This window comes from Acipenser ruthenus, chromosome 19 (assembly GCF_902713425.1).
Source record: "Acipenser ruthenus chromosome 19, fAciRut3.2 maternal haplotype, whole genome shotgun sequence".
Taxonomy (NCBI): domain Eukaryota; kingdom Metazoa; phylum Chordata; class Actinopteri; order Acipenseriformes; family Acipenseridae; genus Acipenser; species Acipenser ruthenus.
The window spans coordinates 828,237-852,706 of record NC_081207.1 but is presented as its reverse complement, the minus strand read 5'-3'; the positions used below and the strand labels follow the sequence as shown (position 1 = coordinate 852,706).

Sequence of the window (24,470 nt, the reverse complement as noted above, 5' to 3'; positions counted from 1 at the left end):
AACGTTCTTGCGGCTTCCCACTGTTCTGTCGAAGCCTGTTTCCCAGCCGCCACCCTGTAAAAACCAGCAGAAAACCCCTTTTCTTTTAATTAAAAGTCCTTGTGTGCATCCAGGAATGTCAAAGCTTTCTCAGATGAAACTATATTAAAAAGACAGCTTTCAGACATAGAGAGAAAAAAATGTTTTTTTTTGTTTGTTACGTTTTATATAGTGCTTTTTAAAAGAAAGTCCAGATGAACACCTACGAGTTCTGTAAATTGAGAGAACAATAAGACTGAACTGCAGAAGGTCACCTTTTCAAAGCAAAGCCCTTCTTGTAAAAAGCGTCTGCGGCTGATGTGTGATATGGGCTCTAATGTGTTTGCTACCTTGATCTTTCGGCCTCCCGCACACAAACGAAGTCTCTCCCCCTTTCTTATTTGTGGTCCCAGCAGCCTGGCTGCCCACGCAGGAATGTGTTTATCTTTTAGCGACGGCTTTTCACATCTCAGCTTTTTGTTTGACTTCACCAACAAAGGTGACAGTATAAGAAGACTCTGGATGCACAGAGCTGACAAAGCCAGGCGGCTCCAATGCCCTACAGTACAGTATGTGTGCCTTTTGTGTGTCGAGAAAAACTCAGCAAACATGCTCCTGCCATAGAGATCTCAGAACTTCTCCTTGTGAAACGAAAAGCTAGTCACTCGGTCCTGTGATTTGGGCCTGGACTCGTCGCTCGTCGTTTGATTTTCATAGTCATCTCAGTCTGTCGTGTTGTGTTGGAGCACTGAGCCCATTTACATACAAAACCTTCATCTGGCACCATTTTTGCACTGGTCTCATAGTTATATTTGGACCACAATCCATAACCAACCAGTTCCAATATGGGGGGCCAGTTTTTGAGAATGCTCCTCATGGAGAAGTTTTAAAAAGTTTAGAGCGTGTGGGAAGCTCTCTGTGAGTCAGCATGCCCTCACTGTGCTTGCTCCCCGCATCAGTGCCCTTTGTTCTGTTACCACAGCACACTGCTGTTAACCTTTTATTCTTTAAGGGCTGATAGGCTGCCCTGTATAATTACCTTTAACTTACACAAGTGAAGAATCCCAGCTGGTGCTGCTTCGTGTCAGCTGTAGATATGAGAGGCGTCCTGCTACACAGTGTAGGAGGTAATACTCACAGCAGTTCCTTCTGTAGTCACTTACTGTTCTTATCGCTAAGTCTGGCTTCTGTCTGTATTACCACACTGTGCTGAGCTAAAGCAATGCCTTCAGTATGAACTCTCCAGCAATGTGACCCGGTGAGCTTCTGCTTTCACTTTCAACCACAAGTACGTCCTGCTGGATAAGCATCCTCCAGCTGATTCCCTTTGTTTTGAGCATCGCTAGTAAATGCTGTCAACAGCCTGGAGACGACTGATAAGATGTCTTACCTGTGCTGGCCCCAGTCAGTGCAATAATAAATCTAGTTCACAGAGTCCTCTTTCCAGCATCAAAGCCTGCTTATTCGCACAAGGACCAGAGCTCCATCCAGACACTTCCAGTCTCTGGCACTAATTTTAACTGACTTGCATCTTTATCTCATCCCTGGTACCAGACATCCAGGCTACAGTAACTGCAGGGGAAACGAGAGCGAGCGCAGGGGTCCTGGGCTCCAGGTTTCTCACTGGAGGCTGTTCCAGCAGGAGGAAGCACAAGAGCTACAGCGGGGTGAGAGGTATGTGTGTGAGGAGAGTGCTTAGCGATCCATTGGGCTGGAGCAGCTGTCTCATGGACTGGATAGCAGCGAGGCACTATATTTAGAGGCACCAGCAGCATGTGTTTGGGTGGTTCAGATTGTGACAAAGGAAGCGTGAAGGAGAGTTCAGACCAGCGCTCTTGTGTATACACCACTAAATATTTTTCTTAGCGGTTCTAGGAAACTTTCCATCAGCTGTGTTTACGTCCACAACTTGTTCCAAAATAAGAAGGATGTTGCAGGAGCAGGGGAAGTGAAAACAGAGGCCCTGATAACTTGCCAGGCTAGTCAGGCTGAGATACGACCAGACGGGAGTTTGTCATGTTCCCTGTTTCATGTCTTGCAACCGCTGTCTTATTGATGAGGAGACGGTGCTGCTGTTCAGTTGAATACAGTACCAATTAATGGTAGCATGACCTCTTCTCGTTTTTAATACAATGCTGTGCTTGGGCGATTGCTGTCCATGCTATGCATTATATTTTGGGTGCATGTAAGGTTCACGTCTCATCTCCAGTAGATTCCTGGAGGTTGGCAGCCCCCCAGCAGAGGGGGGATGAGTATGAGTGGGAGTTTCATCCTTCGGGTCCAGGAAGGGAATTCTCAATTGTCTCCTTGCCTTTCACAGCTCGCTGCTCCTCAGCCGTATCCTGTAGTCATGGTACGGCAGCTCTTTGGGATCTGGTTTTTGTTTTGCAGGCCTCGGTGCACATGAAAGGTCCTCTCTGTCCACTGATGCACAAGGACTGGTGCAATATAAGCTTCCCCAAATGCCTCAAGCTGGAGGGGCACACCCTCTGAGCAGTTCACTCTGCAGGCTCCACAGATACTTTGCTGCCTTCAACAGATTCTAAAGAATGTGATTTGATTGTGGCAAAAAAACTGAGGTTGTTAATCCAATTAAGTGTTGCAGTGATCTCCCTCCAGAGTTTAAAAAACGCTGATGCATTCTCAATAAGATGCACAGTGTATCTTCTCTTGTTTGTTTGGGCTTGTTTTTCATACACTATAATGCTGCTTCTGTATAGACCAGGAACATTAGCATGCAGCATGGAGTTGCAGTCTTGTGTGCTTCACCTATTTAGGACTGTGGGTCAGGCTTACACAGCAATGCAGTCTCAGGACTGTGTGTCAGGCTTGCACAGCAATGCAGTCTCAGGACTGCGGGTCAGGCTTGCATGGCAATGCAGTCTCAGGACTGCGGGTCAGGCTTGCATGGCAATGCAGTCTCAGGACTGTGGGTCAGGCTTGCACAGCAATGCAGTCTCAAGACTGTGGGTCAGGCTTGCACAGCAATGCAGTCTCAGGACTGTGGGTCAGGCTTGCACAGCAATGCAGTCTCAGGACTGTGGGTCAGGCTTGCATGGCAATGCAGTCTCAGGACTGTGGGGCAGGCTTGCACAGCAATGCAGTCTCAGGACTGTGGGTCAGGCTTGCATGGCAATGCAGTCTCAGGACTGCGGGTCAGGCTTACACAGCAATGCAGTCTCAGGACTGTGGGTCAGGCTTGCACAGCAATGCAGTCTCAGGACTGTGGGGCAGGCTTGCACAGCAATGCAGTCTCAGGACTGCGGGTCAGGCTTGCATGGCAATGCAGTCTCAGGACTGCGGGTCAGGCTTGCATGGCAATGCAGTCTCAGGACTGTGGGTCAGGCTTGCATGGCAATGCAGTCTCAGGACTGCGGGTCAGGCTTGCATGGCAATGCAGTCTCAGGACTGCGGGTCAGGCTTGCATGGCAATGCAGTCTCAGGACTGTGGGTCAGGCTTGCACAGCAATGCAGTCTCAGGACTGTGGGTCAGGCTTGCACAGCAATGCAGTCTCAGGGCTGCGGGTCAGGCTTGCACAGCAATGCAGTCTCAGGACTGTGGGGCAGGCTTGCATGGCAATGTAGTCTCAGGACTGTGGGTCAGGCTTGCACAGCAATGCAGTCTCAGGACTGTGGGTCAGGCTTGCACAGCAATGCAGTCTCAGGACTGCGGGTCAGGCTTGCACAGCAATGCAGTCTCAGGACTGTGGGTCAGGCTTGCATGGCAATGCAGTCTCAGGACTGTGGGGCAGGCTTGCACAGCAATGCAGTCTCAGGACTGTGGGTCAGGCTTGCACAGCAATGCAGTCTCAGCTTGAGATTGCTTAATGTCTTTGACGCTGTGTTACAATGTTATGCAGAGAATGAAACGAACATCTGCTTTATTACTTTGTGTTTCCTCCATAGCTGTAAAACACTCAGTGGTGCTGAATTAAGAGACGCTAAGAGAAAGCAAATCAATTCAATGACAGATGTTTGTCTTGTGGGAGAGCAGCCCTGGGTTACTGTATAACACAGCTCTTTTAAAATATGCAACTCTTGTACTGTATAATAAACATCATTTGTATACCTCCTTATAAAAAACACCAGTGTACTGTATAGAATACCTTTGCCTTTGTATACTGTGCCCCTAATATATAAATCACAAACCGTATATTGCAACACGCAGAAATGTACCCAATATTTGTAAAAGGGGGCACATTATATTCTTAAATTTCCAGTACTGAGTTTTGCAACATAACTCATGCGTTTTCCTTTTCATCCAAAACGATGCAACTTGCACCCTGGATTGAAAACGTATTAAAAAAAGAGACAAAAACAGAGAACAGATAAAAACAATAACAGAGGGGCTCCAGCTTTGATGCAGCTCCCGTTCCTACCCTGTGCAAGACACAGTGACCCATCTTCTTAATTAAATGTGCTTATCTGTAAAGATGCATAATTCATCGGCGCGCGAACAACAACAACAGATGTCAGACAGGGGCGCAGCAAACGTTTGCATTATGTATCCTCTTAACACTGCTGTGGTGCTTTCTGTTTGTGTTCTGTTTTTTTTTTTGCTTTTATTAGATAAATGTGAAGTCAGATTCTATGAAGGGCGTTGATTGCTTGTTGAGGCATCACAATGTCCAAATATTGTTTATTTGGTGGAACTTTTCCATGTTAAAGGTGTAGTTGCTGAAGTTTAAAATTGATTTTCTTACCTTTGCCATTGTCACTGTTCCCCTTGTCAGTGAATGCTACCTGCCCGTCACATCTCAGTATCTCTGCTAAAAGCTGAACCTGGATGGGTGGGACGGCATTTCCTGACTTTTGTGGCTTCAAGCTTAAACCATAACTATACTTTTTTTTTTTTTTTTTTACTTAATTTTATGAAATTATGATTGCTAGAAGACACATTACAAGGACAAAGCTGACAGCAGCGTTACTCTGCTGTGAGAGAGGTGAGGACAGAGCCGACAGCAGCAGGGCTGACCGGAGCTTTAGTGCAATGAAATAGAAATGAAAAGTGATGCAGAGTTACCCTGCTGGTCCTGCTGGTGTTCCCTGTGAGATAATTAATGTCACATTTCAGTTGCAAGCAGCACAGAACATGAAAGCCCAGAAGGAAAACGAAAATAGGTTAGAACCCCTCCTCGGGCATTTTTGAGAGCCTGTTTTTGTAACCAAAATGTATTTGGAATCGTGCTGTTGTTTGTTGTGTTTGGTTTTGGTTTCTTTCATTTGATCAAATTGTCTACTTTACACACACACAAGGGTCTTTGAGTTGTGGAAGAAGTTGCGGCAGTTAATGCTGGAATTTGAGAGGGGAGAACGTTCTGATGCGTGTGTGTGTGTGTCCGTGGTTCGGCCATGCTTACACATTTTAAATGTAATTGAAGGCATTTTGGTACAAAGCAAAGGCCCTTTGTCATGAAGGCTAATGGAACTCTTTCAATAGGCCGCTGGGAAAACCAATTCCTTCAGCCAGCAAGGCGTTGTGGGTTTAGTGTCTTTTTAGCCTGAGACCTCTCTTAATTCCAGTTCAGTGCAAATTGAGAGCAGAATGATTCTTTTTTATTATTATTATTATTACGGCCATCAGATCTTCTAATTTTCTACAGAGGAGGTGGGGGGTGCTGATGTGAACCTTTTAAATTGAAAGCATGGTCAATTATACAATGTGAAGAGGTACAAGGGGATATTCCAGCATGCTAGGCTAAGTGAAGGGTATGCTGTAAACCCAGATTTACACTAGAGCTGCTTAAATCTAAACAGTCTTAGCGCTGTGTGCACTCCGGGAGGCCAAGGTGCACAAACACAAACCCCACAGCAATGGGGCTCACTGCTGATCTGGGCGGGCATTCTGTGTAAGGACCGCCTGTCTCTCAGAGGAAAGGGATTGTTTCCCCCATTTAGAGCCAGGCTTTCAGATGTGCCCCATACGTTCTTATCAAGCTAATGCACAATTTCCCGTCTTAATTGTGTGAAGCTCAGCGCCACCCTGTGGCTGGAGGTGCTTGTAGCGGCTTTCCCTCACGCGCACCATGTCCCCAGGGGTCCCCTGGTACATGAAATAAAAAGCTTGTTTTTTTAATTCTACACCTTTTCTTGCAGGCTGTCTCTGGTCTCCCAGATCGTGTTGCAGCACGCTGGAGTGCTCTGTGTTTATTCTGCTTTGTAACTTTCAGGGTGGCCTTCGTGGAGTTACGAGCGGTGTGTGTTTATACTCAGGAACACAATCAAGTAAAAGCCCTTCAAGCTGAGCGCTGTTCATTGTAATCAGCCTGTCCTCAATTTATATTCATAAAATCGCATTTTCAAAAGCAAAGGGGAGAGGAGTGATCTTTTATTAGGTATATCCTTGAGCATAATGAAATTAATGAATAATCTGCAATTAATTATTATTTGCTGTGCACAGTACATTGGTGAATAAAAAAACCAAAACAACATGAAGCTTGTGTTTTGTTTTTTAAACTTTTTAACTGTGACCGGGTCCAGCCGCCTATACATCTCTGTATAGCTGGAAACCATGGCGTGTGTTGTTGTGCTTTTAAATAGGCTAAATATAGGTCCTCGGACAGCTTGGAATGCTTGTTATCCAATCGGACCGCTTTTTACAGTGCCCGTTGGTAACCATGACAATTGCTGGTGTTGTCATAACAGTATGGACTGCACAGGCGAGGAAGCATGCCGGGGTTAATCCTGGTCATCTGATCGGAGTTTATTGCTCCCGGATCAGGGTTGCCCTTTTTCAGCTGCGGGAAGCATTTTACTTGCTCGGCTTTATAGCATGGAACATTGACAGATTTTTTCCATTCATGAAAAAACTGACAAGAAAATTGCAAAGACCTAAAAAAAACCCCATTAGAACAGTAATATTGATATCAGAGCTGTAAAGTGAATAACTAATCGCCCTTCATTAACCCTTCCTCCTTTTGCATTCCAGAACGTAACTAGGGCAGGGACCAAATCAAAACTCTGACAACCCGCTAATCGCACTTAACAAAACTGTATTTAATAGCGTTTTCTTTTTATGAGTTGAAAAAATAAAGATACTTACCAAAAAAAAAAAAAGAAAACGCTATTAAATACAGTTTTGTTAAGTGCGATTAGCGGGTTGTCAGAGTTTTGATTTGGTCCCAGCCTAGGTTCCATTATTAACACCATGCTGCTGGCTTCCCCACCCCAATGGCTTTTCTTAGAGCTAAAGAAAGCGTAGCCTTTATGTTTCTGTTGCAGAAGATCAGGGGTGATGCTGGCTATTTTTAAACCGGGAGGAATGTGCCGAGACAAAAAGGAAAATTGGTAGCGAGTGCTAGACAGCAATCTACCGCTTGTCATGTGGCCTTTCAATTTTCCGATCCCATTATCAGCCCCTGGAGCCACGAATAGCCCGGGAGAGGGGGCTGTGCCCCGCTGCTGAATGTCAGCATTGCGGTATCGGAAGCCCCAGGGATGCGGCCCACTTCATTTGTTGGCGCACTTTTGTGTTGCAGATTCCACACGGGTGCTGCGTCTCGGGTTATATGGAAGGCATTTGGGGAACATAAGAGGTGAACCCAGCGCTGGAGGTGCCCTGTCAGCACTTGGGTAATCCCTCCAGCTCCCCTGCACGACTGAGCTCTGTTTTAATGTGAACATCGCTTCTCTTTAACTCTATATTGACCCGGCTTGTGTTTTTCCCCTCTGGGTCAATTTTTTAAGCCCCCCCCCAATTAACTCCCCCGAAAAACAATACAAATCCAGTGGAGCTGAGTGGTCTTTCTTTCCTATGCTGCTGGACCGGTATAGCCGCACTGTTGCACTGGTCTTGCAGTGTTCAGCAGTTCAAAGAGTTCATGCGTGTCAGGGAAACGAGATAATCAGTCATGTGATGGACAGAGGTTTTTTTTTTTCCCCTGAATGTGTTGCTCTGATCTTTGTGCATGAAGGAGTTTGGCTCTCAGCTCACTGCCGTTAATCAAGACACACAGAAACAGCCAGCAGTGGCCATGACCAGTGAGAAACCGCTGCACACACACATTACTGCAGTCTCTGTTTAATAGGACTGTCAGGATCAAATTGAAAATGTTGTCTTTTTCCATTTTTGCTGTAAATAGATGAATCTGTTACAGTAACGGTGAATAGATTATCTGACTGAAGAGCAGGGATCCTGCGCGGCTGATCGGAGTGACGGTTCCAATGGGATGTTTCGGAGCAGTATTTATGGTCGCAACTATTTCCTTTTTGCAAACTCCTTAAAAGGAAGGGATCACAGAAATAATGGATTTGTTTTACAGACAGCCTTTTGCATCCTATTCAGGAATGCTTATTTTTATTAATAGCATGCAGCTTGACATTCTCTACACTGTTGTATCCAGCTCCATACCAGAGCTAGACATTCTGTCATTAACTCAGTTAGTTAAAAGGTAAAACTTGGGAAGATGTGTTTTTCCCAGAATATGGGGTCAGTTTTAACAATGAATGAATCCTGCTGGTGCTTCTCCCGGGACTGATTTTTAGGGGCCAGTTTCAAAAAGCACTGCCAGCACTTAGCAGGCTACTAGCTAGCAAGCTATATATATTTTTATATAGAACGAAATGGTTTAGTAGAAATCCACTCAGCCGTCTATATGATTAAAGGATAAATGTGTTTTTTTCTTAAATATTTTTTTTTCTTCTATGGAAATGAATTGGATTTGGCCGACTGCTCCCTGAACTGTTTTGTGAAACCAGCCCCAGGTTTTCTTAATTTCTGGGTAGTGTTTTTAAGGTCCGCCACTGTCATTAGAATATGGAGCTAACCAGATGCCATTAAGCCCTAACAGGTACTTTTCATGCATGGTGCAGTCTTGTTGCATGCTTTTCATGCATGGTGCAGTCTTGTTGCATGCTTTTCATGCATGGTGCAGTCTTGTTGCATGCTTTTCATGCATGGTGCAGTCTTGTTGCATGCTCTTCATGCATGGTGCAGTCTTGTTGCATGCTTTTCATGCATGGTGCAGTCTTGTTGCATGCTCTTCATGCATGGTGCAGTCTTGTTGCATGCTTTTCATGCATGGTGCAGTCTTGTTGCATGCTTTTCATGCATGGTGCAGTCATGTTGCATGCTCTGTAGCAAACTTTAAAATGCTGACTGCAGGATTCAGATCCATTTCTCTCCTGCTGCTGGGGCGGTGAAATAAATCGCTTGGGCTCAGGAGACGAGTAATGGAATCAAGATGTTTAAAGAACAAGACACAGAGAGCAGGCACTGTGCTTTGAGAACCTGCAGTACTGAGCTGGCACGTCGGCTATACAATCCCACTCCTGAGTCCCGATACTTGATGGAGGGGAGTGGATATACCCACCAGTAATATACCCTGGATTCATTTCAATTCTTTTTCAATAAAGAATAAAGAAATAAGCTTATTTCTTTATTGCGTTTTTATGGGATTTTTTTGGTACTGGGACCTAGAATGCATGTGACTCCTGACGCAGTGGATTAATAGAAACAACGTTAATCCTTTTTTAACGGGATCAAAAATACTGTGCATGCAGCAGATTGCATCCCCCTCCTCCTTCACAGTGGTAATCACAAGAAGGTTCAGACGTGCTGTAGCGTGGTCTAGCATAAAATCCGGACAGGCTGCATATCACGTTTAGACTGGAATATGTGCTGAGTGGGCAGCTAAATAATACTTAATGAAGCTGCAGCAGCCTCATGAAAGAAATGAAGGGTCGAGACCCAGGCTTCAGCATTGCACCAGCTCTGCAGTGTGGAAATCCAGTGGTGTTACAGAGAGGGGCTGGAGCGCGGGAGAACACAGGGAGATCTGTGCCTCTCAGCGGGTGCTTGGTAACTGTGAATATGAATGGTGAATTGTTCCTGCCATGCTGGCTGTTGAGTTCTAAGGTGAAACTGTAAGAATCTGGTCTCCCGAGTTCAATGTCTGCGAGTGAGGGGTCCAGGCAGTGTCAGGGGGAGGGGATTGGAAAATAACATTTCCCTCTGGATCTTATGACTGCCGATACATCACATGGAGTAAACAAGGCACTTGAGGGCCTCGCGATGATCTCACAGCTAAAAATAGTGCGGCACAGACCTTCCGCGAATTCCAACCTTTTGAACGTTAGTGTAGGGAGGCCACAGAGAAGCAGATATGTGTGGCTCAGGAGGCGCTGTGTAAATGTGTATCGCACTGGGTTACATCTCATTTCCTTGGACTTTAAATCAGCAAATTCTTCACAGATTATTATTATTATTATTATTATTTATTTCTTAGCAGACGCCCTTATCCAGGGCAACTTACAATTGTTACAAGATATCACATTATTTTTACATACAATTACCCATTTATACAGTTGGGTTTTTACTGGAGCAATCTAGGTAAAATACCTTGCTCAAGGGTACAGCAGCAGTGTCCCCCACCTGGGATTGAACCCACAACCCTCCGGTCAAGAGTCCAGAGCCCCTGACCACTACTCCACACTGCTGCCCTAGAGACATTCATTTGGAATCTTTTTTCAGTTCCCAGTTCCCAGACCCTCTGGTCTCAAGTGTAACTACCCTGCACTGTACTGTACCTGGTCCCTTGGTAATGCCTTTAACAGAGCATGGTGGCTTAATAAAGCAGACTGCACATTCACTTCAATACAGTCCTGCTTATTTTAGGGTCTGTTCTGCTGTCTTGGGGTATTGTGCGTGTGCGTGTGCGTGTGCGTGCGTGCGTGCGTGTGTGTGTGTTAAACTACAGTAATTGAATAAAGGCAGCTCAGTGATTCATGAAGAACACGTGGCTGTCCTCCAGATCAGCACTGCAATCAGCAAGGGCATGGAGACAGCAGCTTTATCCGAGGTACAGTCTGCACCATTTCACAGCAAGCGAATTCCAAGTGTGTGATCCATGTGTGTTGAAATCGTCATTGACCGCCTGTCCCGTTTACAGCATGCGTTGATCACACGTTATGCTGTACGGGTGTGCTGATCAGGGGAGAAGTTTTGTTTTGTTGTCTAGGCTTGTTCTTTCCATTCTCGTTAATAAATTAATCCTGCGCTAACCAATATGAGATATACTTAAATGTTAACAAGATAACCAGTACTTGTAATATTTTAGCAGCAATATTCTTTTTTTTTTTTTCGCAACCTTATACAAATAATCATGTACACAATGATAAGAAGCCTATTGTCTAGGGATAGAGATATGTTATCTCAAGCCCAACAGTTGACCTCTATATGGCATTAGTTCAATGGCTGCACTGTACTGTGCTGAGCAGGATGTTGGAAATTAGTTTTTTCCTGTTTTCCTGAATTGCAAACATTGGTCAACAGGAATAAATGATCCTATCAGTGGCTTTCCAGAAGCTTATAAATAAAAGGGATGGATTTCTCATCTTGACACGCAAGCTGCCTCATTGGTCACAGCGTATTTAAACAGTTTAAACCTCCTTGATGCAGCTGCTTGTTGTAAACAACTCTGAAACTCCTGCTGTAGCAGACTCTGCCCTGCCCTGCTGGAAAACAAAGGAGGCAAGCGATAGAGAGGGGGAGAGAGGGAGGGAGAGATAGGGCAGCTGTGACGAGCTCCATCAGAGAGATGTGTTGCAACAGATCCCTCTACAGCTGCCTCCCTCAAACTCAACGGAAAGGCCTCTCTTTCTCTCTCTCTCTCTCTCTCTCTCTCTCTCTCTCTCTCTCTCTCGTGGGCTGGGGCAGGATAAAGGAATACTGCTGACGTAACGAGGGAAATGCCAGATGTGCGCAGCTGTCAGGGTCTGACATGGAAGATTTCAGGACATGCTTCGTACACGCTGTGCTAACGTTTAATTAAGAACAGCTCAAAGCCCCAGCCTCTTATTGTACACGCTGTGCTAACATTTCATTAATAACAGCTCAAAGCCCCAGCCTCTTTATTGTACAGCAAAGTATTATCTAGCAAAGAGAAAATAACACATTCAAGGATGGGAGCTGAGGCTTGTGTTTTACGCATTAGAGGCAGATTAGAAAAGCTCTTGTTTTGGATAATCTGCCGAATGACGCAGTTAGTATGACAGCACATGACCTTGTTTGATAGGCTCTGGTTTATCTTTGACTGCGAGAGAATTCTGTACTAAGACTTTATCTGATTAGCACTGGAATATGTGCAAAGATTCATGGAAACAAATGGCAGAGATGCAAACCGGGAATGTAGATATCAGTGGGGACCACAAGATCACTGTTTAAGAGAAGGAACAACTGTGTGAGAAACAAACACAGACACTGTGTTACTGATTAAACACACCTCCATTTTCAGTGTCCCAGTCTCTGCACAGTCCTACTGTTGAGTTAGACAGCCGAATTCACACACAGGACGTAATAATTCAAACGCTTCATGCATTCCCACGGTGGAACTGATCCCATCAGAAATGAGGGATGTGCACAAATGCCACTGAACTCCCATTAAATACAGTGTGCAGGTCAGCTGTCTTCATCATTACACCTGTGTGATCTGTACAAAACGCTCATTAAAATGCTCATTAAGCGCAGCTCAGTGATCTGTTGCGCCTGCAGCTGATTCTTTCTGTTGCGGAGGAATGGCCTCCTGACGGCTGTGGCGCTATCTGACTTTCAAATCGGCTGGATTGATTCATGCTCAATAACTTGCTCCACAGCCACTCTCGTGCGAGCCCTGGGTGCTGTAAGCCCTTTCAATAAGAGTCTGTAATAAGGAGATGTCTGTTTTATATTCTTCAGATTGTGCTGTGATCTGTTAATGCCAGTCTCCTTGGTATTCGATGAGTTTGACTTTACAAATCTTGCTTTCGTACATTACTGTTGAGTCTGCATCCTTAGTTCAAGACTGGAGTTAACGCTTTGGAAATCTGGTGCACTCCTACCTCGTCCAACGGTAAAGCATTCCTAGTTTTCCAATTCATTAACAGCACGGAGTGTAAAGGAGTAAATCGTTCAGCTGATAATAAATGTGTTCTGTCAACAGTAAAATAGCGCAGTCGTTTCAGTCGTCATTCTTGCTGTTCATGGAGTGTTTGCAGATTGAAGTGCAAGCCCCTAAAACACTGACTCATGTTTTATTCTGCGCTCAGCGTCTGCTTTTGCAGTGCCCCGTGCATATCGATCAAACTGGGACGCAAGCACGGCCTCAGTTAATACAGGGGGGAAGGTGACGGGCAAGTGAGAGGTACAATCTTCAACTTGCAGTCCTGTAAAGATCAGCACAGGCTGCACACACACCCCGTAGAGGACACCGCTGTGAAAAATCACTGGTTAGGGATTAAATCCAACTGAGATCCTGTTAGAAGAAACCCTTGCTGGCAGAACCATAAGCAGAGCACAGCATGACGGCAACACCATAGGCTCGGGCTCAGTTATAGAAACCAGTGTTGATGAAGGGCTGCGGTGCTGGTGTTGCACACGGAGCTGCGGTGCTGGTGTTACACACGGAGCTGCAGGGCTGGTGTTGCACACAGAGCTGCAGGGTTGGTGTTGCACACGGAGCTGCGGTGCTGGTGTTGCACACGGAGCTGCAGGGCTGGTGATGCACACGGAGCTGCGGGGCTGGTTTTGCACACAGAGCTGCGGGGCTGGTGTTGCACACAGAGCTGCAGGGCTGGTGATGCACACGGAGCTGCAGGGCTGGTGATGCACACGGAGCTGCGGGGCTGGTGATGCACACGGAGCTGCGGGGCTGGTTTTGCACACAGAGCTGCGGGGCTGGTGATGCACACGGAGCTGCAGGGCTGGTGATGCACACGGAGCTGCGGGGCTGGTGATGCACACGGAGCTGCGGGGCTGGTGATGCACACAGAGCTGCGGGGCTGGTTTTGCACACAGAGCTGCGGGGCTGGTGTTGCACACAGAGCTGCAGGGCTGGTGTTGCACACGGAGCTGCAGGGCTGGTGATGCACACGGAGCTGCGGGGCTGGTGATGCACACGGAGCTGCGGGGCTGGTTTTGCACACTGAGCTGCGGGGCTGGTGTTTATTATCTGTTGTCTTTGTGTGAAGATGGAAAGGGACACTCTTTAGTAGCACAAGGAAGAGCTAAAAGCCTCTTTGGAATTAAGTGCAGAAGATCCCGCAGGATCAATTAGGCACAGTGAGGGATGTGTGCGGCTCTGAGCTCACTGTATAATCACAGCATTGTGTTCTGAGAACTGTGTGTTTTTCCAGCACTGGCACATTTGCCAGAGCTCTTGATATGCACTAGAGCAGTAATCCTGCATAGTGATCCAGACACTGCAGGGTCTATCTGAGTAGAGAATACTGCAGAGACTTTGAAATCCTGTTTGTTACCTTACCTTATTCCCACCAGCCATATAATCACTACCCCTACCCCCTACCCCCCTACCCCCCTACCCCCACCATCCTTTCTAGTGCTGAACTTCTACAACAAGTATGTTTTAAAGCACCCAGATGGCTGTTTCAGTACTGTAAATGCTTTTTTTAAACGATTCAATATGTTTAATGAATGTATTTTAGAGTGTTTTTGTATGTTTTTATATACAGTATATTATTTAATTTAACTCATTTAAATAATGTGATCTATTAAAGCTAGCTTGTGCGATAAATGAATCGTTTCAATCTTTAATGGAGTCCTGCAGTACTTACAAGCGAACCTGAAACACAGCGAGCTGAGCGGCAGAGTTATGTTTTATGTAACTGCTTCGCGTGTGGCTAACCACAGCCCAATGAATAGGCTGAAACGAGAGCCTTCAAAGGCTAGTCTTTCCTGCTCACTCTCGCCTATAGCTGCTGGAATGGAAAGCGCTCTCTCCACAGAGCGCCTGTGAGCAGGGTCTGCCTTCTGGTTCACACGGGGCTGAACGCATGCGGTAAACAACAGACTGCAGGCACACGTAAGACACGAACACCACCACTCTGCATATGACACACACACCCCAGCGTTCAAATGACAAAGCTGATGTTTTTATTTAAAAGATGCATTAGATATCACCGTTTATCAAAAGGAATCTTAACTGGCTCTCCTAGGCACTGGAGAGCTTATCGGTTAAAAACAGATCTCGCGCTGTCTCGTTTGTCTGTCTTCTATCCGTGGGGACCTCTCCCTTCTAATTATTGATGAAAAGTATCAGAAAGGAATTTGAGATATTCTGTTGTCTGCTTCGACTGTGGGCTGCAGCCAGTTTTCCCAGCTCTCTGAATTGCAAACAAATTTCCGGGCCAAGGCATACAAAGCTGCAGTGTGGTTTTAATGTTCCTCCTCATCACAAGTCAGTGTGACAGGTCTCATTGCCTGTAGACTGACTGAAGCACAGCAAAGAGAGGAGGGTGCACAGCAGAGCACACACAGGTCTGCAGCCAAGTAACCATGCTGCCTGTCTCCTGCCCCTCTCTCTCTCTCTCTCTCTCTCTCTCTCTCTCTCTCTCTCTCTCTCTCTCTCTCTCTCTGTGATTACAGCCTAAGCCCACCTCAGATAGCAGGCTTTGCCTTGCAGCTGATGAAGTCATTTGGTTTAAGTGCTGCCAATGACTCTGAATCAGTGGGGGCTCAGAGGGAATGGGGATCAGTGCGCTGCGTATGTTGGGGTGTCCCAGGAAGGTACAAGTTTAATCAGCTCTCATTATGCAGCTCTCTGCACTGCTCAATCAAACACAGACTATTTCATGAACTTTATTTCATTCATAAAAACTTGAATCATCTCACTTTTGTGAATGGGGCCACTCTAAGCATGCTAGTCCCACCAGTCAGGTATAGTTCTCATTACTGAGAGAGGCCAGCGTGGGTTATGGAGATTGAAATGAGAAAGATGTTATATGGCCTATGGGACGGGCCCCAGTATTTATCAGTGGTTAGCAGTGTTTAAATGGATGTTGGCTTTTCAATAAAGGATTAGCTAAAGGCCTGTGTGGCGTTTTGTCTGACTGGAATTAAAATGTAGTAAGAGTCAATGAGAAGTCCCCACAAATATAGGAATGCAAACATGTGACTGTGTGTGTGTGTGTGTGTGTGTGTGTGTGTGTGTGCGCGCATGTGTGTGTCTGTCTCTTTCAGCTCTGTGTGTGTGTGTGGTTCAGCTTTGTGTGTTTGTGTGTTTCAGCTTTGTGTGTGTTTCAGCTTTGTGTGTGTGTGTGGCAGTGTAGCCAAGCCTAGAGTCAGGGGACCCTCCCCCACCCCCCTCGGACACACCATTGCATCTAACTGTGGTGTAAAGACTCAGATTTGATTGAATTCCTCAAAAGAACAGGGCACAGACACAGTGGACACAGTCTGCAGCCTCCAATCAAAACCTTTAGATGGAAAAGAGAATTTAAAAAATCTATTAACAGCACTTCCTAGAATTGTAAGAGATCAATTTGGAATAAGGTTGGCTTCACAGCCATCTGACAGTATCTTATTGTTTTTAAATACATTGCACTGCAGTAGCAGGCAGCCTGGTATCATTGCCTCGACACGTGGCAGGGACAGCGCAGGCCTGCAGTTAACAACCTAACGTTCTCTTCAGAGGAAATAAAACATTAAACCTACAAGCCTACAGCTATAAAATAAGACAGCGCAGATATTTCAATTGGAGCCTTGCATTTCTCAAGCCGAGACAGCACTGTCCTTATGTAACTGTCATGTCAGTCGGCAAAAACAACATTAAATATGCATCCTCTTATGTTCCTGAGAGACTGCAGAGTCTGTGGGAATAAAAGTCCCTTAACACCTTTTTACAGGAGGACTCTGCGGTGGTAACACTGCCCAGCTGTCAAAAAAGACAAGTCTCAGTCCTTTTCCTGATGTCCTCACGACAGCATCTCCATCACATTGCCACAGTCTGTCCTATCAGTCCTTCCTTTAGACCGGTTTCTAACCATGCGGTGGGGGGGGGGGGGTGATTGATGTTTTGTACCACATTGTTGTATTGTCTCTGAGTGGAGCCCTGCTGCTCTGTGCTCTCTGTGTGGAGCCCTGCTGCTCTGTGCTCTCTGTGTGGAGCCCTGCTGCTCTGTGCTCTCTGTGTGGAGCCCTGCTGCTCTGTGCTCTCTGTGTGGAGCCCTGCTGCTCTGTGCTCTCTGTGTGGAGCCCTGCTGCTCTGTGCTCTCTGTGTGGAGCGCTGCTGCTCTGTGCTCTCTGTGTGGAGCCCTGCTGCTCTGTGCTCTCTGTGTGGAGCTCTGCTGCTCTGTGCTCTCTGTGTGGAGCCCTGCTGCTCTGTGCTCTCTGTGTGGAGCTCTGCTGCTCTGTGCTCTCTGTGTGGAGCGCTGCTGCTCTGTGCTCTCTGTGTGGAGCCCTGCTGCTCTGTGCTCTCTGTGTGGAGCCCTGCTGCTCTGTGCTCTCTGTGTGGAGCTCTGCTGCTCTGTGCTCTCTGTGTGGGCTGACACTGAGCCTTGTCTGTGTGTGTTTTTTCTCCAGTACAGGATCGGACAGCTGTACATGATCAGTAAGCACAGTCACGAGCAGAGCGACCGAGGAGAGGGCGTGGAGGTGGTGCAGAACGAGCCCTTCGAGGACCCCGCACACGGCAAGGGCCAGTGCACAGAGAAGCGTGTGTACCTCAACAGGTAGGCTCCTATACACACACACACACACTTACACATGCACACACACACACGCACACACACACACACACGCACACATGCACACACACCCACGTCCGTCTGCAGGAGGAGTGGAAGCCTCAGGCCTGTGTGGGGTCCCTTCTCTGACTGCCCTGCCAAATCCCCTCTCTGCCCATCAAAACACTCCACGGCCTCTTATTTTGTCACAGCTGTCCTCAAGTAAAGGAGAGATTCCCAGATAGGAACCAGATATAATCTGGGAAAGTGGCAGATACAGAACAGAAGCTTCCTCCCCACCTACTCTCCCCCTTTTAAATTTCTTAAAACTTTGATTTTCCTGTTGAAAGTTCTTAGTTAAAACAGACAGTGACATTCTGTGGTGCTTACTGCTAAGTGCCCAAAAAAGAAATGTTTGACTGTGAGAATGCCGGTTCAAAGAGCTTCTCTTTTCTCTTCAGTCGTAAAACACAAAGCTGATAGAAGCTTTAGAGCCGAAACCTTTCAAGATCTCACGGAAAGCAGCAAGAGGATTTCTGCTTTTATCAGCTCTAGTGTCTTGTAGAAAGACACATAAAGAAGGCTTTTAATGTTCCATTCATCCCCTATTTTGAAACCTCTTCAGAGGAATCTGAAGGCATGCACAGCACCTTTCATCTTTCCAAAGTGCATTTCTCTTAATGGAGCTGGAAAGTGAGCTTTCAGCTCAGCACAATTAGACCAAAGCCATCAGAAGTAAAAAAAGGTCTGGAAAGTGTGAGAATACTTTTTCAAGGGCGAGAATGTTTTAATGTGTTTTTTTTTACCAAAATGAATCAGTGGTTGTTTGGTACCTTACCTTAACCGTATCGTATCGGTACACCCTTAGCTGTTGCACAGTAATGCTATTTCTTTAATATCCGAGCTCCCCACATGTCTTTGCATTTGAGCTCATCTTCGACCATTGGGACCGCGTACACGCAGACACAGACACAGACACTGCTGTACATGAAACCAATGCAGTTTCACAGAAACCAGCGTGCACCCGAGTGCAATCATACAGGAAACAGTGACAAACTGACCCTTTTGACATGAACACTGAAAACTAAAAAGTGTTACCAGTGCAGCTGTGACCTCCTGCCTGCTGCTGCTTGAGACTGACTCTCAAGGAAGCTGCTGAGGGCCTCTGCGTGATCTCGCAGACTCACTCTTCATTAAGCCTGCCCCTTCTTTATTGAAGATCTACCGGGTACACCACAGCAGAAAGGAGCAGCTCTCTCAATTAAGAAACTAATTAGCAATCAAGGTTATTGGTAACAGTGCAGGTCTTTATCAGCCTCAGAACAGAGGATAACCAGCAACACTGCCCACACTTACTTTTGTGAAAATAAACTGCAGTTTGACTTTAATTGTTTTATAGCAGTAAAAGGCAGTTCATTATATATGTTTTTTTTCCTATGCACATCAAGCATGTAGGAGTCGGTTTCAGTCATCACACCCTTGGAGCAGAGCTCTGAGAATCATGTCTTAGCTACAGTGCACCTGACACACTGCAGGCTGAATAAAATCGTTTTATCAACTTAAAACCTTGGGCTACCTTTAGTCTTTGCAAATGCTGTTGTTTAAATGTAATCTGGTATACATTACCAGATATTAAAAAGTAGACTGTGTCAATAACATTATCCAATTTGTTTTGACATTGGTGAACTGATGCCCTGCAGCTTCCAGACTAACATTTTTAAATCTGTTGACGCACTAAGGAGTGTTGCTAGATTTAATGAATTGCATTTGTTAATATGTCTCTTCATCTTTCTGTACCCCTGGTTTGCTTTTCAGATCCATTACCGCTGAAGCAATGCAAGACTGGGGTGCAGAAAGAGGAAGAGATACATTACAAATTAAATTAATTCAAACTAGCAAAGGATCAGGCTCCCTCAGGCTTTAATAGTTATAAAATGTTAGTGCTGCTCGGTCTTGAAGCTGCAGGTGTCAGTTTAAGAATGTCAAAACAAATTGGACTAGTTTATTGACAGTCTGAATTGGCAGGGATTATTAATATCTGGTAATGGGGGAAAAAACAAAACAACATTTTATTCTTACATAGATATTACCAGCATCCACAAAGACAAAAGGTAGCCAGGGTTTTAAGTTAATAAAATTATTTTGTTCAGCCCACAGTGTTTGGTGCAGTGAGGCGTAGACATGATTCTGAGAGCTCTGCTTTGTACCAGAGAGACAGAGAGAGAGAGACCGATTGATCTGCTTTCCTCTATAAAGATGCAAGACTAGAAAGACAGCAGAAAGCACAGGGGCTCTGAACTGCACAGCAAGGAAGGGAAGTAGTGAAAGAGACACTGGAGCTCATAAAGGGCAGAACGGTTGGAACACAGGTTACAGGGATTGCAGACCCCCTGGGAAAACGCCTTTACGAGACCACAGCCACAGTAATGAGGCGTCAGTGTTAGATGTCCCCAGTGTGCTGAGCTGTACTGAAGTCATTATTGTTTGTTGCTGTTCTGTGAGGTGAATGCAGACTGTCACTGGAAATGCTGTTTTAAATCATTATCTCAGTTCGGAGTCCTTTCCTGAAAGCTGTAATTTTCCATGATTGCACCATTAGCAAATGCTTGCCTATTAGCTGTACTGAACAATTTGTGCAGCAGGGTTTCTGGGGGGGGGGATGCGGGTGTGCTGCTAAAGCACCATCTGCTGTGAGATACCGAAGCCGTAGCAACAGGTTGCTGAGTGTGGAGACTGCAATGCCCCAAACCAACCGCTTTCTGTAGGAGCACGTTGTCTCTCACTAAGTGCAGCGATTGAGCTTTTTAACCAAGAGTATAATGTGCTCCGTGCAGCTGCTGATCTCTTTTAAAGAAGTGCTTGTGGGTTTTTAATTGTAAAATCTATTTCCTTACTTCTTATACAGTAGCTGCACGAGCTGTATTATCACGTTCTTCTATCAATGTCCTTTTGATTCTTGCCTTGTGTTTTTGATAGCAAGCTTCTCCTCATGGTCGTGGAAATAAAATTCTGCTTTGGAGCCAGGTTTCCAGGTTCCTCCAGGCTGCTCTCCCCCCTGCAAGTCTGCTGAGTGGGAGCTCCGTCTGCTTTCACTCTGCGTTGTGTTAACAGGCAAACACACACTCTCACCCACGACTTGAGGGTCCCCTCTGCAGAGACGTGGACCACGCAGTGCATTAGCAGACTATGCAGAGACATGGACCACGCAGTGCATTAGCAGACTATGCAGAGACGTGGACCGTGCAGTGCATTAGCAGACTATGCAGAGACATGGACCACGCAGTGCATTAGCAGACTATGCAGAGACGTGGACCGTGCAGTGCATTAGCAGACTATGCAGAGACGTGGACCACGCAGTGCATTAGCAGACTATGCAGAGACGTGGACCATGCAGTTCATTAGCAGACTATGCAGAGACATGGACCGTGCAGTGCATTAGCAGACTATGCAGAGACGTGGACCGTGCAGTTCATTAGCAGACTATGCAGAGACGTGGACCACGCAGTGCATTAGCAGACTATGCAGAGACGTGGACCACGCAGTGCATTAGCAGACTATGCAGAGACGTGGACCGTGCAGTTCATTAGCAGACTATGCAGAGATATGTAAAAACTCCTTGCCTCTTTGCCAAATGATCACACGCAAAGCCAGACAGACTCATCAATTTGGAGATCCGTTCTCAGGATATTAATTGAATTATTTAAAATCAGTGCGTCATTAACAGGACCCCAGATACTGTCGCCAGATCAGTTTTCGCAGGAAAGATTTTAACATTAAAAAAGCAGGTTTTCAAAAGAGAAGGACGTCTGTACAGTACTCGGTCATCTCTCTGTATTGCCCTGAACTCGGAGGACAGTCTGATTGGGACTGTGTGAACCTAAGCCAACAACTCCAGTGTCAGCACTTATTCTATATTCTAAAGAACTGGGGGAACGTGTCGCACGAAATAAACGAGTGAAAACAATATCAAAACTACTGACAGGCAGCGGGGTTCAGTACACAACCCTGTAACTGATTAGCAATCAGCTTCACAGCAGCGGCTTCACTTTCAAGTGCTTTGCATCTTTATAGTATACTTTGTATTCAGTCAGTACCATGTCTAAAAGATATAACAAGAGTAGAATGAATTAGAAGTAATAGGAAGCAGTCTTCACACCAATAGGCTGCCCTGCTGGATCCTAGTAATGTACTGTAGCACTCCCTGAGACTGCACTGTGTGGTTCCAAATAAGGGTTCATAGCCTGCAGAGTAATTTGTCTGTTACTTTGCTGTACTAACCCGGGAAGCATATTTCCTCTTTAATAAGCAGATGCATTTTGAATGCGCGCTGGTGTAGTTTATTTGTTCGTTTTTATTTCTTTCTTTTATTTTGCCTTGCATTACCAGGACATCAATGACAAACACACGCACGCATGCTCTGCTGATATGCAACATTAATTACAGGGGAAACACAAAGGCCTGGCGCACCAGTAATAGTGTTCCAGGTTGTTTTTAGTGTTTATTTTATTTAATGGGTGTTTCATACTTGGAAAATATTCCTTTGGAGACCAGTATGATCAGTCTGGTTTCTGTCTGAATCTTCACGAGGAGCGATGCCCTTATTGGCTTTTATCAACACGGTTTGGTAACCTGTTTAAAACCCGAACCTCAGTGAAGCGGTGCGATTCTTATTATTTGAAAGACACTTGCTGGCAGCATAGTTCTTCCTCGATAGGTCCATAACATTAGTCCTCGTGAGTTTCCATGAGTATTTCCCTGTTTTATTTTTTTTTGACAGTGTAGTAATACTAAAAGAAACGTACCCAATCCTTGCTGCTGGCTCTTTGTCAGCGTCGTGTCACTGGGGGGGATGCTCTGTGACAGCGGTGCTCTGTGTGGACACCAGGTTTTGGTTTGAATGGCTGGCTGTTCAGACTGGCTTCTTGCCGAGGAGGGCAGTCTTTAACCAGCTTCACTCTCTTTTCCAGCAAACTCCCTAGCTGGGCTAGAGCAGTGGTGCCCAAGATCTTCTATGTAACGGAAAAGGCCTGGAACTATTACCCATACACCATCACAGGTGAGTATATGCTGCTGGCTGTGCACAATACAGGGCTGGCACCAATTACAGAGCCACTCCATCAGTCAGAGGAGACTCAGATGCTGCAGTACAGGAGATTGGCTCTGCAAACTCTTTTAGACAGAGATTTAGCAGCTAGCGATTCAATGGACATCATGGAGTTGGTGAAGATCAGTAGTAGGGTGGTTTGGAGTGTGGTTTGAGATGACAGGCAGAACTAAGCAGTGATGAGGGGGTGGAGCGAAGAGGCTAGGGTTACTGGATTGTAAAACGTTTATTCCTATGCCTTTTAAGGTCCTGTCACAATGTGATCTGATGTAGTAATCGTTTTAAAAGTGCTGATGTACTGGAGTATGGTCAATAGATCTAACCGGTGATGCATCTGAATGCAGGGTTAGAAGAAGAGGGCTTTAAGAAAACCACTAGCTGTACTGGTCTCCCTGGGTCTCTCAGGTGTCTTCATGTAAAACCTCAGGCTGGTTCCCAGTCTGAAATTTTAGATCCACCACTGTCTCGACCCCACTGACCTTCTTCCTCTTCTCCTTTTCCCCCTGCGCCTCCATCTCTCCTCGCTGAGGAACACGGAGCAGAGTACACTGTGAGTACACCAGACATCTTCTCATATCCATTTCAGTCCTGTCCCATTTACAATGCACGCTTTGTGACCAGCCTCGGAATGAGAGGACAGGTTGCCTCTGAAGCCACGCGGCTCTTTGAACTGTGTATAAAAGGTTACTCGGCATTCTGAATACGTTCTGATACAGGTGACTTGTCTCCTCCACCCAGTGCATTCGTAACCAAACGGATCAGAATGGCAATTAAAAAGGAAATCTCAACATTGCATTGAATTTTTAGCTTTAGTCACTCGCTGTACACTAGCCAGTATAAAGTGTTTATCATTCACGAGGTTCTGTCCAAAGTGTTCTAATTAATTTAGAGTCATACAAATTGGTAGTTTAAACAGCTCTTGAAACACAGTGTTGCTGCACATTGCTCACTTGTCATTTCACAATCACAAGTCTTTCTTAATACACAGCAACGCCATGGTGGCGGTTTTATTTTTTATGTGCTTGTTCAAATGCTGAGTCATGTGCATCAGCCAAAGGATCTGAAAAATAATACCCATGTGATGTATATGCACAGACGTTGTTTCTTAGCAGTTTCATGGCGTGGTTGGTTCCAGGGGGCTCTGAAGGTAGTTATTTAATCAGACCTGCTGAACAATCTGATTCATTGATCCGCTCCCCCTGGCTTTCCTGGACCTCATGTTTGGCCCGTACAGCCCAGTCTGATCAATGAGAAGATCCAAAAACCTGGTCCAGTTCCCATGGAACGAGCGGAACACATCCGGGTCTGAGAGTAAAAAGGCCCTGGACAGGCCCTCCCTGCTGCACAGTCACAGCAGGGCTTCCAGCAGCTGCTTTGTTTCTGAGGTTGATGTTTTTGCCTTGGATCCATTATTAATGTCCAGCATTTCCGAGCAGTGCCAGGGGCATTGAAGGGCACACGCTCAGGCTCTTTGTTGTTTCACTTTGGGTTCCTGCCTTCCTGGGAAGCGCCATCAATGATGGGCAGCATTTTAAGTGCCCTTTTTTTCTTTCTCTTCTTTTCTTTTAGGAATATATTATGACATGAATAGAAACGGGATGAGCGACTAGTGTACATCACCTGGTGTAGCAGAATAAATAAACGTGGTTGGGGAGGGCGGAGGGTTTGACGACATGAAATGAAACAAGAACGCCTGCTGCTGGCTGGCAATAGAGCTGTCCTCCGTCCTTAGCACGTCATGCTGACAGTTAGTCGATTGCAGGCGTCAGGCATAAGAAATGGAAAGGATTCTTCACACTTTCCCTTCCTATAAGCAAAGGCGCAAGGTGATGAAGAGACAAGCTCAGCGCAGGTCTACATCCGTCGGCTTGTGACCCAGAACTGTGTGGATTTTTCTCTCTGTGCAATCGAA

At 45.9% G+C, this 24,470-nt stretch overlaps 1 protein-coding gene across 1 annotated transcript in view; it reads left to right on the top strand.

The window, feature by feature from the left end:
• LOC117424640 (cytoplasmic phosphatidylinositol transfer protein 1-like) overlaps window positions 1-24,470 on the top strand; it is a 49,221-nt gene that overhangs the window by 11,032 nt on the left and 13,719 nt on the right. Inside the window, exons 2-4 of the mRNA XM_034041220.3 lie at window positions 17,312-17,460; window positions 22,422-22,510; window positions 23,101-23,108. Coding sequence (XP_033897111.3) covers window positions 17,312-17,460; window positions 22,422-22,510; window positions 23,101-23,108 — 246 coding nt within the window. The remainder of the gene's footprint in view (window positions 1-17,311; window positions 17,461-22,421; window positions 22,511-23,100; window positions 23,109-24,470) is intronic.